This window comes from Peromyscus maniculatus, chromosome X (assembly GCF_049852395.1).
Source record: "Peromyscus maniculatus bairdii isolate BWxNUB_F1_BW_parent chromosome X, HU_Pman_BW_mat_3.1, whole genome shotgun sequence".
In the NCBI taxonomy this organism is placed as follows: Eukaryota; Metazoa; Chordata; class Mammalia; order Rodentia; family Cricetidae; genus Peromyscus; species Peromyscus maniculatus.
Window position 1 is genome coordinate 20,412,655 of NC_134875.1, and position 18,163 is coordinate 20,430,817.

General features: G+C 38.8%; 1 protein-coding gene across 3 annotated transcripts; it reads right to left on the reverse strand.

Moving 5' to 3' along the window:
• Positions 1-855: 855 nt before the first annotated feature.
• Positions 856-13,728, reverse strand: LOC143270665 (synaptonemal complex protein 3-like). 3 transcript variants are annotated; one of them, XM_076561462.1, is made up of 9 exons: positions 13,600-13,728; positions 12,106-12,243; positions 11,624-11,690; positions 11,142-11,176; positions 8,725-8,842; positions 7,227-7,326; positions 4,372-4,470; positions 1,694-1,801; positions 856-1,560 (listed from the first exon to the last, which is right to left on the reverse strand). In XM_076561462.1, the coding sequence occupies exons 2-9, from the start codon at positions 12,194-12,196 to the stop codon at positions 1,504-1,506; spliced, it is 675 nt and encodes a 224-aa protein (XP_076417577.1). In that variant the 5' UTR covers positions 12,197-12,243; positions 13,600-13,728; the 3' UTR covers positions 856-1,503. The 3 variants fall into 3 exon arrangements, with proteins under 3 accessions (XP_076417577.1, XP_076417578.1, XP_076417576.1); XM_076561463.1 differs by lacking the exon at positions 13,600-13,728 and adding an exon at positions 13,361-13,541; XM_076561461.1 differs by lacking the exon at positions 13,600-13,728 and adding an exon at positions 13,379-13,540.
• Positions 13,729-18,163: the final 4,435 nt, after the last annotated feature.

An 18,163-nucleotide genomic window follows, 5' to 3' on the forward strand; every position in this document is an offset into this window, starting at 1 on the left:
GTCCCCATCTGAACAGAACTGCACCAGATAATAAAAAATGTTAAAGAATGTGGGAAATAATCAGTAAGCCAGAGCTAAAACTCAACAAGACATATCCTTTTACTATCTTCCTTTATTATGAGATTGAGCAGGAAAATTGGCTGGTGGGCAGCGGGGAGTAGACTTGTGAAGGAAAATCAAAGTCAAATTGTTTACTGGGGGCCAGGAAATATGGTCAAAATATAGAAAGTGCACCAGGGGTGCAGACAAAACCACTTCCCAGTGATATTCAATCATTCAAATGCTACTGACCCAAGGTTGCATTTATATTTCATCAAAGAGAAAGAAGAAATTTCATGGAATATAGATGTGAGGTGTTCTGAGACCCTTTACCATAGAAAAACCAATGTGAACTTCAAGCAACAGGCTTTGATGTTTTCAACTGATTCATGTATACAGAAAAGCTATTCCTATTCCTAAAATACAGGAACAGAACATATTTTAGTGCATGGGAATGTTCTCATTTAAATGAGAAAATGAGCTCCTAATAGAATGTTGAGCAACTTAATACCTATTATTGAACCTGTGCAACACTACTACATAGTGAACTCATTTACTAAAGTCTTTAACAGTCTGCCTGTAGTATTTACCAACTGCTGCAAGATGGAAAACACTCGCCACCTTTATTTATATGGAGGTGAAATACTAGCATAAGAAGAGGTAACATTGGCAGCAAAGTTTGGGAAACACAGAATTTGTCTCAAAAACGAGACAAGACAAGAAAACCTATAACATAATACAATGCCCAAATTTGACATTCTATAATAGTATGTGGTACCTGTTATGAGTGATTAAAAAATATTCAGAAGCCAAAACTTAATCTTAAATACTCTTTATTGATGATAAAATGAGTTGACAGTGTTAGAGGAAAAAAATCACTTTTACAATAAAAGAGTTGAAACCTTGCTACAGAGGAATGGCTGCCAGTCACATGCCATTTTTATTTTATTTGAAAAGTACAATAATAATTTGTAAAAGCTTTTGAGAGAATTTGCAATCTTTTGCTACTGCCTTTTCATGAAGAGGCACATAAACATGTTCAATTTTGAGATAAGCATTATACATATAGTACATATACATAAATTCTATACATATATCAGCAAATCAAAATTAAAAATCACAGGCACTTTGGAGGCTGAGTTGTGAGGATCACTTGAGCTCAGAAATAGGAGACTAGTCTGGGTCACATGGTAAGATCATGTCTCTAAAATAAAACAAAGCAATACGCTGATGGCAAAAAACAAACAAACTAATCTTTATTCACAAAAGTGAATTCACATTGCTGCACAGAAAAATCTCACTAATTAACAACAAAAGAGTTAAAAACCTGGAAACGTCAGAATAGGTGCTAGTTATTTGCCTGTTCTCATTTTATTTAAATGTGAATTTCCACCATAAAAACATGCTTTTTATCTAACATTAGAATTATATTGTTCCACACAGGTTCAAGTTTTCTTCAAAGAATCATGAAGATAGTATGGATTGAAGAGACTTTCGAATACTTGCAATCTCTTGCTGCTGCTGTCTCATAGAAGGAGAAAATAAAAATGATGAATTTTTAGTTATTATGCATATTTTAAAATAAAATACTTCAGTGCTTCTGCTAAATTTTATATATATATGTATAAAACTCCCAGATTAAAATATAACTTACCGTTTCCATCATGTATTTCTTTTGATACTCAGCTATTTCTTTATTAAGTTCAACAAATGAAGCAGTAGTTCGATCATTATTATTCTTATCCTCAATGTTCTTCAAAATCTAAAACACAAGCCGGGCGGTGGTGGCGCACGCCTTTAATCCCAGCACTCGGGAGGCAGAGGCAGGCGGATCTCTGTGAGTTCGAGGCCAGCCTGGGCTACCAAGTGAGTTCCAGGAAAGGCGCAAAGCTACACAGAGAAACCCTGTCTCGAAAAACCAAAAAAAAAAAAAAAAAAAAACAAAATCTAAAACACAAAAGGCAAGTTCAGTTGTAAACCATCGTGTTTCATCTTAGATTCTAAATTGTAAAATTTATTTTCAAAGTGAGACTTTATTAATACTCATCAATGGTTATTATTTATTCCATTTTTCAAAACATTATAAATTAGAAATGAATAATAATAATATAGAATGAAGTAAAAGACATCAGCTATAAATCAAATGTTGTTAAAGAGACTAAATTAGCATACTTTCTCCCAAACAAAGGTTTAATGAACTGTTAAGGTCAAGATGAAGCAAAAACAAACAAACAACAACAAAAATGTTGTGCAGTTTCACATGATTCCTAGGTATCTGGAGGCTCAAGAAGGAGAACAGAGATCTAGAAGTAAGCCTGAGCAACACATTGGGACCTGACTCAAAGAAAAGCAAAGACTAAAGACATAGGATTAAGACTACAAGGTCCCAACAGTAAGATAATTTTGAAATTTTCTAGTAGGTTTCCAAATGTCAGGTTATATTTTATTTGGACTAGTGGTAAATGTGACATGAATCCACTAAGGGAAGGAAATGATCTGTACTGTGGGAATCTTTTTAAATTACGTAAATTGAAAATTACATTTTTAATCTGTATATGGTGGGGCATACCCTTAATCCAAGCACTTGAGGGCCAAGACAAGTGGATCTCTGTGAATTCAAGGCTTGTCTGGCCTACATAGCAGGCCTGATAAGGCAATAGAGTGAGACCTGTCTCAGAAATATCACGTTTTAGCATTCAGGGTTTTTTACATTTAAAAAACTTCATATATATATGAAGCATTTTTTAAGGCAGGGTCTCACTATGTAGCTCAGTCAATCCTCAAATTTGATATCCCCCTACCCTAGCCTCCTTAATACTAGCAGTATAGGCATGTACCATCACATCCAGCCAAAAGAAATCAATTTTAAACCTTTACTATCCACTCAATAAACTATTATTCTACTTCCTATTGTCCCCAAAATGAATTACTTAATGTAGTAATAATAACAATAACAATAGTAAGAGGAGATTGCTTTATTTTTCTTCAATGAGGAACAATATAAACAACAGTGCAAATAAGTTAAAATACAAATAGAAATGCAGCTTTCTGTATCTACAGAGATTAGAGTGGTAAAGATTTTAGTTTAGCTGGCAAATGAACAAGACATCAACAGATAAGGAGGACTGAAACATATTGGAGAACAACACTCCCAGAGCACAGGAGTACAGTCTGTGGGGTGAGACAAAGCATTTGGTAGAGGTGGGGATAGTAGGTACATGGAGGAAATGGTGCTTAAAACGAGACTCAGTCCTGGGGAATCTAAATAGCTAGAATGTATTTAAGAAACTTATAACACCTGAGAAGTCACTGATGGATGTGTAGGAAGGAAGAGATGTTGTAGAAAGACAACATGACAGACCTATGAAGGATGGACTGAAGAAGAGAAATCAGTTAAGAGTTTTCAAAGTACAAAGATGATAAGGTTTCCAGCAGAAAGAATGAACTAAGGCTAACAGTGATAAGAAAGACTTGATGAAATAATGAGCCACTGCACAGAAGCTCAATTTCAGAACCTAAAAGATATGGAAGAGTTAAACATTACACTAATGTTCCTAATGGTAAATGGGAATATTCAGTGATGATACTATTTAGGTGAAAGCTTGATTAGTGCTTTATCAAATATTGATACCAATCAAAAAACTGTTCCTAGGGAACATTACAGAAAGCTGACAAGTTCCTGCCTGAAAACACTTAAAATAACTTTTGTTTCCATGAAAGATATTTTAAAAATTTTAATAACATACCTTTTAACATCCTTTTAAAACTATTTAATATTGAGAACCAAGTTTAGTAATATGCTTATGTATAAACAGGCAACTCTCAATCTAAAAATCTCCTCAACAGTCTAGTACTATCTTGGTTACCTCTAATGATTATAAAGTAGCATTACAGTCATTTTTGGTCAGTGTAACATTCCAGAACTGAGGATGTCAGAAAGTACTTCTACAATACATTTGAAAAGAAAAAGTCCACAATTTCAATCCAGTATTTCCTATTCAACAAACACTGGGATGCAAATACAGATGATAATGTAGAAATCAATCACAGACTTGATCTCCGATAAACAGAAAATGGCGACTCAAGAGTTAATCAGCTATGACTATGATGCATGACAAGTACATTGTTAGGTAAAATTACTAATTTGCATTTCCTATCTTGAATAATCATCACAAAACAATTAGAGCTCTACAACTATACTTACCACTTTTGTCCATAACAATTCAAACTGAAAAGCAGTTAAAATTTCATATAAAATGTTTCCCTAATCAGCTGGAAAATCAACATTATACACAAATTATCTGAGGTGTTCCATTTCTGGGTACAACATACCTGTATGTATCGTGTAACCATCTGCATAATTAGTTTCATTCTCTGCATCTGTTTAATTTTGCACTGTCTTAGTATCATCTTCTGTTGTTGGAAAATATTCTACAAATGTAAAGGAATGCTTATGTATTTTGGAAAATGTTTTTGTTGTTCTTCTAATCTTTATATTTTATAGGTCAACGCTGTATCTCTAAGCTACATTCTCATCCTTAAAGCAAAAGAATAATTCCATACTGAAGTCAAAAGAAATAATTTGAAAATGAATACATTTAACATTTGACTTTGACAAAGATTATGTCTAAGTTTAAGTAATTTTATAAATAATTAATATGCAATGTAATGATCCTACCATTCATTGAAAAGGAATTGTTTAACTTTTTGAGACAGGGTCACCCTATGTTGAACATGCTAGCTGGGACTTGTGCTTCTTTCCTTAGTCTCCCAAATATCTGTCATTACCGGCATGCACCACCACATGAGAACAAGTAGAAAATCTTCATTATCCAAGTAAGAGCTCATTCTCTGAAATCTCAATGTCTACAATATAATTAATTTTAACTCTCTCACTTTTACTTTTCTAAACCCCGAGTTTGCAAAATTCAACTCTAGCTAGTCTACTTGGTGGAAACATTTTCACTACCTGATGACCTTATTTCACTATGTATACAGAAACATCAGAAAGAAAACATCGAGTCTCTCTTTACCAACCTGTATCTGTCTATGCTCTCATTTCTCAGGATACAGTATCTTGACCATGTTCTGTCTCACATGCCTATTCAAACTCAAGAACTCAGCTTTTACCTCCTCTACCTTACATTTGTAATTTGACCCTCTAGCCAGGCCAGTTAACTTTTCTGGCATATCAGCTGCTTGGGGGGATGAAGCATAAGGATCACAAGGACAAGGCATGACTGAACCACATGCCAGCCTGGGAAATTTAATGAAACCTTGTCTCATAAGGAAAAGTAAGAAATGTCTGTGGATATAGCTTAGTGCTAAGAGCATTTGCTATCATGGATGAAACCCTAGGTTCTAATTTCAGGCCCCCAGGACCACAAAAAAGTAAATAATTAATTTGTCTACAGATCATTCCTTTTGCCAGGCAGTGGTGGCACACACCTTTAATCCCAGCACTTGGGAGGCAGAGGGAGGTGAGTCCGAGGCCAGCCTGGTCTACAGAGGGAGTTCCAGGATAGCCAGGGATGTTACACAGAGAAGCCCTCTCTCAAAAAACCAAAACAACAACAAAAAGATTATTCCTATTAACACACAAACACGTTATCTCTCTTAGCTCAAAAAGCCAAATCACACAAGAATCTCTACAAACTCTGTTTCATTTGTTCTCCTACTAAGCAGTCCTTTCTTTCTTGTTCTGTCCTGTACCAATTCTAATTCTAATTCCTTTTATTTTTTCAGACAGTCTTACTGTCTTGTCTGGATCACACTCTGTAGAAAAGGCTGGCCTCGAACTGAGAGATCTACCTGCCTTGGCCTTGCAAGTGTTGGGACTAAACTCGTCAGTACCACACCTGCTTCTAATTAGTTTTGTACTCATTTTTCCAACCAAATCATTCTATCCAATACACCAATGACTTCCTGTTGTTAAATCTAGCTTATCTGGTCTATAGGCAGTATATGGCACAATTAAGGGTCTTTTCTTTATAAATACTTCCTTCATTTGGGGTAGTTGAATTTCTACCAACTAGGCCCCTAGTGGCCTATCCTCAGACTTTCTATTTACATTTTTAATCACTCCCTTGGTGATTTCATGTAGGATTATGGTTAAAAAACTGCATTTAAGCGGAGAATTTTAACTTTGTAGCTTTAGTTCAGCGTTCTCTCCTGAATCTCAGACTTATATACAAGTCATTGGCCTAGTCACCCACTTCCTAGACAAAATTTCTTGTGTACCTCAAATTGAACATTTGCAAAACTAAGCTGACCAATGAAGTCCAAAATTATATGATATGACCTGTTTCCCCAGATCTTAGGTTTAATTTTTTGATGATTATAAGCAATGAAAGAAGAAAATATAAAGAGTAACTAATACAGCTATATAATGTGTGAGGGGGACTTGAGTTGTGTTACAGCTCTGGACATTGAAAGTAAACCGTTTCCTGTACTGGTGCTGTGGTTTGGCCGTGGTGTGATTCACTAGTTTGTAAAAGGCCCTGTCTTCAGTTTCACATCACAAGAAGCAGGGAGCAAGGGTATGGGGGAGCAATGGAGAAGGAAGAGGGACAGAAAAGAGAGAAAAAGAAAGGAAAGAAAGGAAGGAGGGAAGGGAGAAAGGGAGGGAGAGAGGAAAGGAATAAAGGAAAGAAAAGCTAAACCAAATCATAATCTAAGTACAGTGTGTTTTTTCAGGAATGGGCAAATGACCACAAAGAACTCGGTGATGCTGTTCTATCAGCAGTAGTGAGAAAGTCTGTCTCAGTCCACTGCATGTTCCAATGTTGGAGGAAACATAGGATTGGAAGGATTAACTTAGTAACCCCAAGAAGAACTTGCAACAACATCAAGAAAGATAGTTCCTAAAATACCCCCGTTTTCCATTCAACCGTACCTAAATCTAACTTACCCACGATTTGTTTCACAGCAAGAAGTAAACCACCTTCAGTCTTTCAAAAGTTTCTTTTGTTTGAAATGATAAGAATCCCAGCTACTATAAGGAGCCCAGTGGAATCTGTGGTATATTTGCCTATACTTCTGTGGTTACAGTTCTGCAGGACCAGAACTGGGTAACAGTGGTAATGCACCTTGGGTTAGCTCCCCAGGCCTATTGAAGGCGAGCATCTAGAGTCCTACTTGAAATCTTGCTATCAAAGATTAATTATAAAGCTAATTGCGATACCAACAATTAGGTTTTCTTGCTGTTTCTTGTATTTCTGCTTCTCCAAATCCCACTGCTTAAACAGATGCATCAACTGCGGGTAATACTTATTGTTAACTTCCAGCCTGTAAAACATAAGAATAAAGGCTCATATTTTATACCAATATGAAAATAATTAAAACAAAATTGAATTGACATATTTTATACGATAAAAAAGAAGGAAATCATAACAGATTCACAGTTTAAATATTCTGGTGGGAACCCAAGAGTAAAAGTAGATTTATATAAATTCTAAAAATACGTCTTTTCCTTACTAAAAATCTTCTCATATGGTTTGCCTCTTGAAGTCCAAGGAAATTTTATCATATATGTGTATATATAAAATATAAGGATACATATATATCATGTATATATCTCCCATATATATACATACACACATATACATATAAACACACACATATTTCAAGGGAAGATTAATTTCATCTCCAAATAATTTTTCACTTTTTCTACAGGTTCCAATAAAAAGCAAATTACTTCAGCTGGGTGGTGGTGGTGCATATCTTTAATCCCAGCACTCAGGAGGCAGAGACAAGCAGATCTCTGTGAGTTCGAGGCAAGCCTGGTCTACAGAGAAAGCTCCAGGACAGCCAGTGCTACACAGGGAAATCCAGTTTCAAATAAAAAAAAATACAAAAAGTAAATTATTTCTAAGTAGAAATATTTTACTAATCCCTTTTGGCAGATATGATTTGGTACAAAGAATAGTTAGGTAAATTAAAATAACACAAATTAGTTTTGATGTAAAATGAACTATATTTTACATTGTCCACACAGTTAACTAAAAGACATTGAATAGTTTATATGTCATCTACCATTTATGTAATAAATGTTTTTCCAGAGTGAACATGAATTACTTTTAAAATAATAACTCTCTCAATTGTTCTTTGGAAGGAAGAGCATGTAATCTTCACTGACGTCCACGAAATATGTCTCACTTCTATGAAGGCATGGGATTCTGCCACTCCTCCAGTTGTATGACCACACATGCGCAGTTCAGTAGCTAAGCAAGGGGACTTACATCATCACTATGCTGCGCATTACGCAAATGCGTACAGTGCAGTCAGGTAATCTGCACATGCATGGCATAGTTCCTTAAGGCCAAATGCGCATGTGCAGGGAAATCCCTAAAAAGCTGATCACAGACTCTTCCCCTCTCTCTTCTCCTCCCACCTCTGTCCCTTCTCCTCACGTATCTCTTCCACAGGCCTGCCATGCTCTCTTCACTCAGGCCCCAAAATAAAGCTCTGAGACTGGGTTTTCTCATGCCTCGTGACTTTCCTCACAGAGTAAAAGCACTGTATTTAAAATCAACAGCTGTACTACTACTTACTTAGAGAAAATTCAATTGAAACATTTCACTGGAGATTCCAATAGACAGGTGATACTATTTTCATAAGTAATTTGCACCAATATATACTCAGAGATGATATAAACTTGGCGCTTAAAAATGCCAGCAAACTTACATTCGCTGTTGTTTGGTTCCCCAAACTTGTTTCATCTTGTAGCTACTCTTTTTGGAAACAGTTTCAGAGAAGATTTGCACTCTTCTTCTCTTTTCAAGAAGAGATTTATTAATCCCATCTATATCGAAAATAAAGGTTGATGTTAAAAAGAGCTTCAATTGTTCCTAAATATTCAAGTATATATATATAGATATAGATACATAGATATAGATATATAGATATGGCTAAAGATTATTAAACAGTATCACTGACACTTAAAATTAAATTGAAATATATCACCAACATGGTGCACAAAAAGTTTCCCACTGTAGAGTACTTAGAATTTTGCATTTTCACACTAGGGATTGACAACCAATGAAGTCAATGCAAATAAAATAAAATACACAAACCTCTGAATTCCAAAATATTTTTGGCCCTATATATTTTGGATGAGAAATGTTCAACCTTACCTTAGTTCTGATTTTCCTAATGGAAGATAATTTTAAAATTAGGCACAATAATAATGAACCCAGGAGAAAAATTTTTGGGACAAATTTTAAGTGCTTCACAAACAGCTTAGCAGAAGGGAAATACTTCTAAATTCAAAACAAATAATGTCCCACTGAAATGAGCTTTATTAGCCAGCATTTAAACTGTGGTTAGAAGTCAAACTTTTAACTACAGAAATGATCCTGAAGTATCGTCTTATAACTCAAGCTTTAAAATACATAAAATTACTCTCTTGAGTATTATAATCCAAGTCATATTTAAAAAATAAGATATTTGTATAAAATATTGACAATGATAATCCTAAATATATTTTTATAAAACTAGCAAAATACCGAAGATAGAAAAATAGCTTTTGTCTGGGGAAATGGCTCAGTGTTTAAAATGCCTTCTATGCCAAGCATGAGGCCCTGAGTTTGAATCCCCACCACCCACATAAAAGCCAGCTGTGATGTTGTGTGTCCCTGACCACAGCACTGAGGGGCAGAGACAGGCAGCTCCTTCGGACTCCTTGGACATTCAATCTCTCTGAAATGATGAGGTCCAGATACAAAGAGATCCTGTCTCAAAAAAAAGGAAGGCCCTGGAGAGATTTCTCAGTGCTTAACAACATTGGTTGCTCTTCCAGAGAACTTGGGTTCATTTCCCCTGCACACACACGTGGCGCCTCGCAATGATCTATACCTCCATTCCTAGAGGAATAAATTCTTTCTTCTGGCTCTTGAAGGCAAGAGACAAGCATGTTTTGCATGTATATATGACGGCAAAACTCTCTCTCTCTCTCTCTCTCTTACACACACACACACACACACACACACACACACACACACACACACGAAATGACTGAGGAAGACATTCCAATTTCAACCTCTGGCTGCGACAGGAGATCTACAGTTTAAGCCTAGACTGGGCTTCAGATCAAGTTCCAGATCAACTCGAACTACACAGTAAGATCCTGTCTTAAAAACAAGGAAGCAACACAAAATTAACAAAGTAATTAACAAAATACTATATAAAAGGGAATTTATACAACTTATGAACAGAATTTAAATTTCAGATCTTTCCCTTTCACAACTTTTACTTTCGATTTTCTTCACTTGATGTAGATGAATGTTTTGCATGCATGTATGTATATATAACTTGTATGTGCCCACAGAGATCAGAAGAAGGAATAAGATCCTTCAGAAATGGAGTTAGAAATGGCTGTGATCTACCATGAGGATGCTGGGAACAGAACTCAGGTCATTTACAAGGGAAGCAATCAGTCTTGACCAATAAGCCAGTACCCTCACAGTTTTGGATATAAAAGTAATTATAAAGGGGTTGGAGAGATGGCTCAGTGGTTACAAGTGCTTGCTGCTCTTTTGAGGACTTGAGACCATTTCCCAGTTCCATGTTACACAGCTCACAACTGCCTCTAACTCCAGCTCCAGGATATCCTACTCCATCTTCAGAGTGTGACAGACACTTACATGTGCACATACCCCCATGGAGACACATAATTAAAAAGAAAATAAATCTTAACAAATAATAATGAAGAATTTTATTAGTGTTCAGGATCATGCTCTCCTTCACAGAAAAGGGATTTCAGCAAGAGTCTTACAAAATACATTTTGGAAATAAAAACCTGATACATAGAATCACTTGTGGGAACTATTAGTCTGGGAATAGAAAGAATTGTAAAATTTTCTCCATCTATTTTTTTCTTCTAAAATTCTATATGAGACTCACAGGTCTAAAGGCATCATTTTTACTTTGTTTTATCATGGAAAATTTTAAGCGGCAAAATTTATGTTTTTAAATCACAAAATTCATGTGAAATCCAGTGCTAAGAAAGCATTAAATGACAGTTCTATAGAACACCAATTAACACTTCCTTTTACATAAGAATTAATATATAGTGTTAACATACTTATCTCCAAAAAACATACCTCTGAATTTATCCAACATAGTGTGTATTTCATCTCTGTGAAGAAATTACAATAAAAATTAAAGCTGGAAATATAGTTCAGTGGTAGATCATTTGCCTAGCACACACAAAACTTTACACAAAAAGTTCTTTTATTTATTTATAATATATAGCATATGGGTTGGAACAAATGTCACATGCAACATACATAACATAAAATATTTCTTAGACAACTAAAGTAAACCTTTGTTAATATTTTATTGCTGACAATTCATACACGTATATCCCCATTACTTTCTTTTATCTGTCTCTCACTCTTGCTGAACCCCTTCTTCCCAACTAACTAGGTCTCAAGGAGTCCAGGCTAGGCTGAAATAGCTATATAGCTGAAGATGACCTCAGATTTCTGATCTATCTTCATCCACCTCTTTAGAGCAGGAATCACAGGCACTACATTTGAAGTACTCTATTGAACTGGCAAAAAAATGTATTTGAAAATTTTACCCCATAGCTTCATCCACTTCTGCAGGAGGGCATTTCCTCTCATCTTTGTTCAACACTGGGCTCTTTTCTGTATTAACAATACAAATGAAAAACACATTGGAAATTAATTATGTTATATTACTAATAGTTAGCAAAGTGCTATCTTCATTTGCATTTCTCTGGAACTTTTCTCAATGTAAATTTTTGAAGCAGCTACAGAAATGAAATAATTCCTTTGCAGGTTTTATGGAATCAATTCACAATTTGCCAGCATTTTATATGACCAATTTTCAAGTCTTCCTTGGGTAAAACCATTTTAAGTTCTTCATTATTTCTCAATATACCGGGACTACAGAGCCAAGAGAAGCTATATGCATCACTAAAACTCCGGTAGAGAAATGTACATCTAAAATTAGAAATGAAAGTATCAGGAAATCTGAGACTAGGTAACAATCAGATGAACTCCAGGACACCATCAATGCCCAACACTGGATATGCTGTACCTTCAGACAGAGCCTTCTTCAAAACACTCAGACCATCTTCTTCATCATCAAAGTCAAAAAGCACTAAGCGCTCCTTCTTGCCTACAGACATAACTCTACCAAAATCCCTTCTTCTGTTGGCAAACGATCAGATGTTTTCTTAGTTGAAACACAAAGGTAAAGAATCTCAGAAGTCATGGAAATCCAAAGGTATCATTTAAATAAATGCTAAATTTAAAATGTCAAAAAATCAAATAAGAATTATCTTTGTTCATTGAAAGATTAAGTTTTTTCCTCTTTTTACATTGATTTTTTAATAATTTTCCTATATTACTGATAATTTCATATACATATTCAATACATGTGACATGTATGCACATTTCCCCCTCTCCATCTCCTCCTGTATCCTACTCAACATATCTCTATCCAAACTTTGATTTCTTTTTTTAAAAAAGTATCCTTTTTAACCAAAGCAAACAATTTGTCATTTCTCAATTTTAAAAATGCAAAATTGGCCACAACCTACACTATATGAGTCCCTCCCCCCCCAACAAAAAAAAAAGAGCAAAATATTTCTGTTCTTAACGTCTGGGACATCTGAATTTTGGTCCTATGTCTCACCGATTCTTTTTAAAAAGTGAGCAAGTCTGTAGCTCAGTTTCAAAGTAAAATCATGGTGCTATCAGAAATCAACCTGGGCAAATATGTGTTCATGGAAAAAGATCGTATGGTCTATTCACAACAAACACCCACCACCATAACCACCACTCCTCCCACAGAAAGACCAGACATTTGAGAAGCTGGGTATTTGAGGAAGCTGAGTATTTCAAACATCAGAAGATATTTAAAGATTGCAAGAACAAGTCCAGTCTAAGCTTGACTAGGCCTGAGCTACAAAGGGAGATCCCACCCTACAGAAACAAATCAAAACTGTCAGAAGAAGCTGACCGTGGTGGTGCAGGGCTCTAATCCCAGTATGTGGGAGATTGGGCCTGGAGGATCAGTGGTTAGAACCCACCCTGGGTTACTTATTAATCCCTTGCAATGTCTCCTCTGTTTTTCATTTTCCTTCGCCACGCCCCGCTCTCCACCATCCACACCGTCCGCATCAAACCAGCAGACCACAAGGAGGGAAACGAAGATGGGTCCTCAGTTTGTGTCTAAGGGATCTGGGCCCCACCCAGAAGCATGGGGGCAGCCCCCACAGCTCCTCCCCAGGGCTCCATGTTCCGCAGACCCCGGCCCTGCCCACCCCACCCCCATCCCCTCACCCCACCCCGCTCTCGGCTTCTACCGCCAGGCTCCGTGAGTGTGTCCTCCAAGGGTTGCCCATCCTCGAAGGCCGCGGCCTGTTCATCCCTCGGCCGTTAGTGAGGTTCTCCGCCTCCGTTCTCCTGTCAGAAGTCACGGGAACGACTTCCTGCCAGAGGTCACCGGCCCATCGGGAGGATTTTCCTCACTAAGCACCGCCTCCTCAAGTGACCCCAAACCCTCAGCCGAGCCGAACTCGCTTACTGGGCATCGGGCAGTGAGCACCCTCACGTCGGCCCCCTCCGGCACTCGGCGCCCCGACCGAGAAAGCTGCTGTGCCAGCGCCACTGCGGCCCGAGGACCTTTGGGATTTGAGCGGGAGAAGAGGCAGGCTCCTCAGGGCGCTCGCTGATTGGCTGAACGGCCGCACATGCGCACATAGAGTGCGAGGCCAACTCCGCTGGAAGGGCAAACGGGTTGATCCTGATGGCGTCTTCAGCCCTGGGAACGGACCACTGACTTCAGGACAAATGCTTTCCAGTTTCTAGGTCTATACTCCTTTACACACTTGAAAATGAAAAGAAAACATGTAAAATACGAAGCAAAGCACGAAACTCTGCCAGTTTCTAGGTTTATACTCCTTTACATGCTTGAAAATGAAAGGAAAACGTGTAAAATACGAAGCATGGCACTGCTACCTTATTTCAACTGTAGAGGCCCTTGTATGAATTTTTGTTTTGATTCATGTATGTATATATTTAATGTGTGTGTTTTTCCTGCATGTACATAGGCACACCACATTTCTGGTCCTCCTGTCTCTACCTACTGAGACTGATTCCAAGAGTGTTCTCTCTCTCTCTCTCCTCTCTCTCTCTCTGTCTCTCTCTCTGTCTCTCTCTCTCTCTCTGTCTCTCTCTCTGTGTCTCTCTCTGTCTCTGTCTCTCGCTCCTTCTGTATCTCTGTCTCTGTGTCTCTCTCTCTGGATCTCTATCTCTATCTATCTCTCTCTGACATGTTTATGAGTATTTGCCATCATGTATGTCCATGAACCACATGCATGCATGCCTGATGCTCACAGAAGCCAGAAGACAGCACTGTTCCTCTGAAACTGGAGTTATGCATATTTGGGAGCCATCATTTGGGAGCTTCAATACAGAGTCCTCTGCAAGAGCCATAAGTGCTCTTAACAGCTGAGCCATTTTTCCAGACCAGTCTTGCATGCACTTTATGTGAGCGAGGGCATTTCTCCCAAAAGCTGTTTGCTTTCACTGTTTTCCTACCTGTGCACTGTTAAAAAAGAAAAAGGCTAAACTTGAAAAGAGCAAAGAGAGCTCTATGGGATGGTACAGTGGGAAGAAAAGGAAGGGGGAAGTTATGTAATTCTAGTGTAATCACCAAAAAAGGAAATAATTTTAATGGCCATTTTTGTACCCTTTGTGTCCAGAAAAAGAAAATAACTGACATAGTTTTTACAGGGACTACTTTAGTCTTATAAGTTGATTAAGAAAAAAATGTCACCCTGATGATTTTGCAGCATCCTAGTGAGAAAGGAACTGACTTTCCCCACTAAGTAAAAAACAATTTTGAATTCTGAGTATGTGTGCCCACATGTTCCTGTGAGTACACATATGTGCATCTCTCTCTCTCTCTCTCTCTCTCTCTCTCTCTCTCTCTCTCTCTCTCTCTCTCTGTGTGTGTGTGTGTGTGTGTGTGTGTGTGTGTGTGTGTGTGTGTGTGTAGGTGGTTATAATGCATTGCCTCATCATTCTCCATCTTAAATCTTGAGACAGGGTCTCACTGAACCTGCAGGTCACCAATTCCACTAGCCTGGCTAGCCAGCAAGCTTCAGGGATCTCTCTGCCTGTCTCCACCTACCCAGCAATGGCCTGCCAGCCTGGATTTTTAAAGTGGATTCTAGGGCTCCCACTTTAAGTACATATTCTTGCAAGGCGAGAACTTGACCAAAAGAGCCATCTCCCTAGCCCCTCTCTGTGAGATTTGTTGTTGTTACTGCCATTGTTTGCTTGCATTTCTCTAATCACTCCTAAGATTAGGCATGCAAAATGTTAGTTAGGACTTTATTCCTCTTTTCTCAAAATTCCTATATTATGGAAATTATAAAGGCCACTCCAGGTAGTTAAAAGGAAGATTTATTTAGTGGGTGACTTACAAATGAAGGAATAGATAGGTTGTGGGGGGTCTGGGGAAGGTGTATCGCAGTCCAGCGATGTTCTCTGGAGCTCTGCTCAGTCAACCTCCACCGTCCAGGTTCCAGAAACAGAGAGTGTGCTTGTCCATCCAGGTCTCTGGTCTTCAGTCGCCTCCCTTGGCCCCGCATCGTAGGCGTGACAGTTGCCAGAGTCTCAATGTGGTTTGGAACTTCCAGATCCAAGCTGGAATAGCTACCCACTACATCTCCCCCTTTTTGTCTAAATAAGAAGGTTCTAAACTAGTACAAGACTATATACAAAGGAATGGTTATCAAATATTGTCCAGGAATTATGAGGGATAATGACCTAGATAAGATGGAACTACAACCAATGCAAACAATATCAAGCAAGAAACACATAGTAAAATCCAGAGAAGTATAGAGCATAGGTAAATGGCATGTTATAAAGATCATTCTTGGCCGGGCAGTGGTGGCGCATGCCTTTAATCCCAGCACTCGGGAGGCAGAGCCAGGCGGATCTCTGTGAGTTCGAGGCCAGCCTGGGCTACCAAGTGAGCTCCAGGAAAGGCGCAAAGCTACGCAGAGAAACCCTGTCTCGAAAAACCAAAAAAAAAAAAAAAAAAAAAAAAGATCATTCTAAAAGGTGTCCTATCCTAAAGAACCTGAATCTAATACTTAATATGTTCTATCTGTGATATTATTAGGATTCGGGGCTCTCACCACCACAGCCCGGGTTCAATTCCCCATCAGGGAACCCCATGGGATGTGCGTGCAGGCTGGGCCAAATGAGAGAGGCGGTGGGGGGGGTGAAGTAGTGCTTTTCAGCCAGCAGGCAGAACTGGTAGAGCTCCAAAGCAGGGCCTGCTGGCGACCTTGGCTGGTGGCAGCTGGAGGCAGATGGCGGGATGGCCGAGAGCCAGGAGCCGGATACCTCACTAGCAAAGGTTTTTCACTGGTCTCGGAGCTAAGCTAGGGAGCAGAGACCAGAATAGCTGCTCCCTTTTTCGGGAATGGAACCGTGTAGGCCTTCCCTGGTTATATGGAACTTTGCAGGCTGGTTTAGGTACCCGCCAGCCGGGGAGGAGGTTGAGGGCAGGAGCAACCCAGGACTTTGGAATTTGACCCATGTGGGCGCCAGATATTATGGAAATTATCAAGGCCATTCCATGTAGTTAAAAGGAAGATTTATTTAGTGGGTGACTTACAAATGAAGGAATAGGTAGATTGTGCGGGGGTGGGTGGGGGGGTGGTGTCTGGGGAAGGTGTATCACAGTCCAGCGGTGTTCTCTGGAGCTATGCTTAGTCAACCTCCACCGTCCAGGTTCCAGGAACAGAGAGCGTGCTTTCCCATCCAGGTCTCAGGTCTCCAGATGTCTCCCTTGGCCCCGCCTCATAGGCATGACAGTTGCCAGAGTCTCAATGGGGGTTGGAACTTCCAGATTAAAGCTGGTATAGCTACCCACTACACACCTAATTTGTTTCTTGCTCACTTTACAGTTCGGACTTAACTGTATGAGTTGCATAACTCAACTTCAGATTTGTAGTGCTTATTGCTGGTTTTTCACCACTGAAGATCAAACTCATGTTTTTTACACTGCACTCTACCACTGTGCTACATCATCAGCTGATTTGTAGTTCTGTATGCTGAGTATTCGCCCCTATGTGTTTTAAAGAAAACTACTGTGAATCATAAATTTTTTCCCCTGTACTATAGGGTCTAAAGGGATTTGGTGCCCTCTTCTGGCCTCTTTGGGACATACCAGGCACACATTTGGTACACATAAATACATGCATGCAAAAAACCTCTACACACAAAAGGTAATTTTCTGTTTTTGATTTTTCAAGACAGGATTTCTCTGTGTGGCCCCAGCCATCCTGGAACTCACTCTATAAACCTGGCTGGCCTGAAACTCGGAGATTCACTCATCTCTGCTTCCCAAGTGCGGGGATTAAAGGTGTAACCACCACCACCTGGCAATAAATTTTAAAAAATTAAAATAATCTCCTATGACTCGTTTCCTTCTGCTGGGTTGCCTTGTCCAGCTTCGGTGTGAGAGCATCTGCCTGGTCTTATTGTATCTTGTTTTGTTGTCTCCTGCAGATCTGCTCTTTTCTTATGAGAGAATGAGTGGGAGTGGATCTAGAGGAGAGGGGAGGTGGTGGGGAGCTGGGAGGAAAGGAGGAAGGGAAACTGTGGGCAGAATTTATTGTATGAGAGAAGATTCTATTTTCTTTCCTTTTGGGGGGAGTTGGTTTTCACATTTTTATTGGGGGGCAAAAAGGAAGGGTCCTCATCCATCAGCAGGATTATTTGCAGGTTCTTCAGCCTTTCCAGGCATGGGAACTGAGGGTCCTGGGAGTGGCTCGGTACATCAGGCATGTTCCCATTATCTTGCACAGGCATTGGGTAGTTGTAGGGTGGGTGTGGCCTGGTTGATCAAAACTGAGTACTTGGTGTAAGGGCTGACTATGAGCATAATTATAGCAAGGCCCAAACACCACCATCACTGACTCCTTCACTGAGGCAACTTGAAGGAAGAGAGACTCCTGGGTATCTTAGTCGTTGCCAAGAAGAATCTATTTTCAATAAAAATAAGTAAAATAAAATAACATATTCCCTCATAATGTCTGTAAGAATTTTATTTTCGTTTTTGTTCA

Bases quoted from the DNA above. Each gene is read 5' to 3' on its own strand.
- LOC143270665 (XM_076561462.1), bottom strand. From the start codon at position 12,196: ATGTCTGTAGGCAAGAAGGAGCGCTTAGTGCTTTTTGACTTTGATGAT. The intron at 11,691-12,105 runs GTACAGCATATC...TTGTTAATACAG, and splicing joins GAAGAAGGCTCTGTCTGAAG to AAAAGAGCCCAGTGTTGAAC. The intron at 11,177-11,623 runs GTAAAATTTTCA...ATTTCTTCACAG, and splicing joins GAAGTGGATGAAGCTATGGG to AGATGAAATACACACTATGT.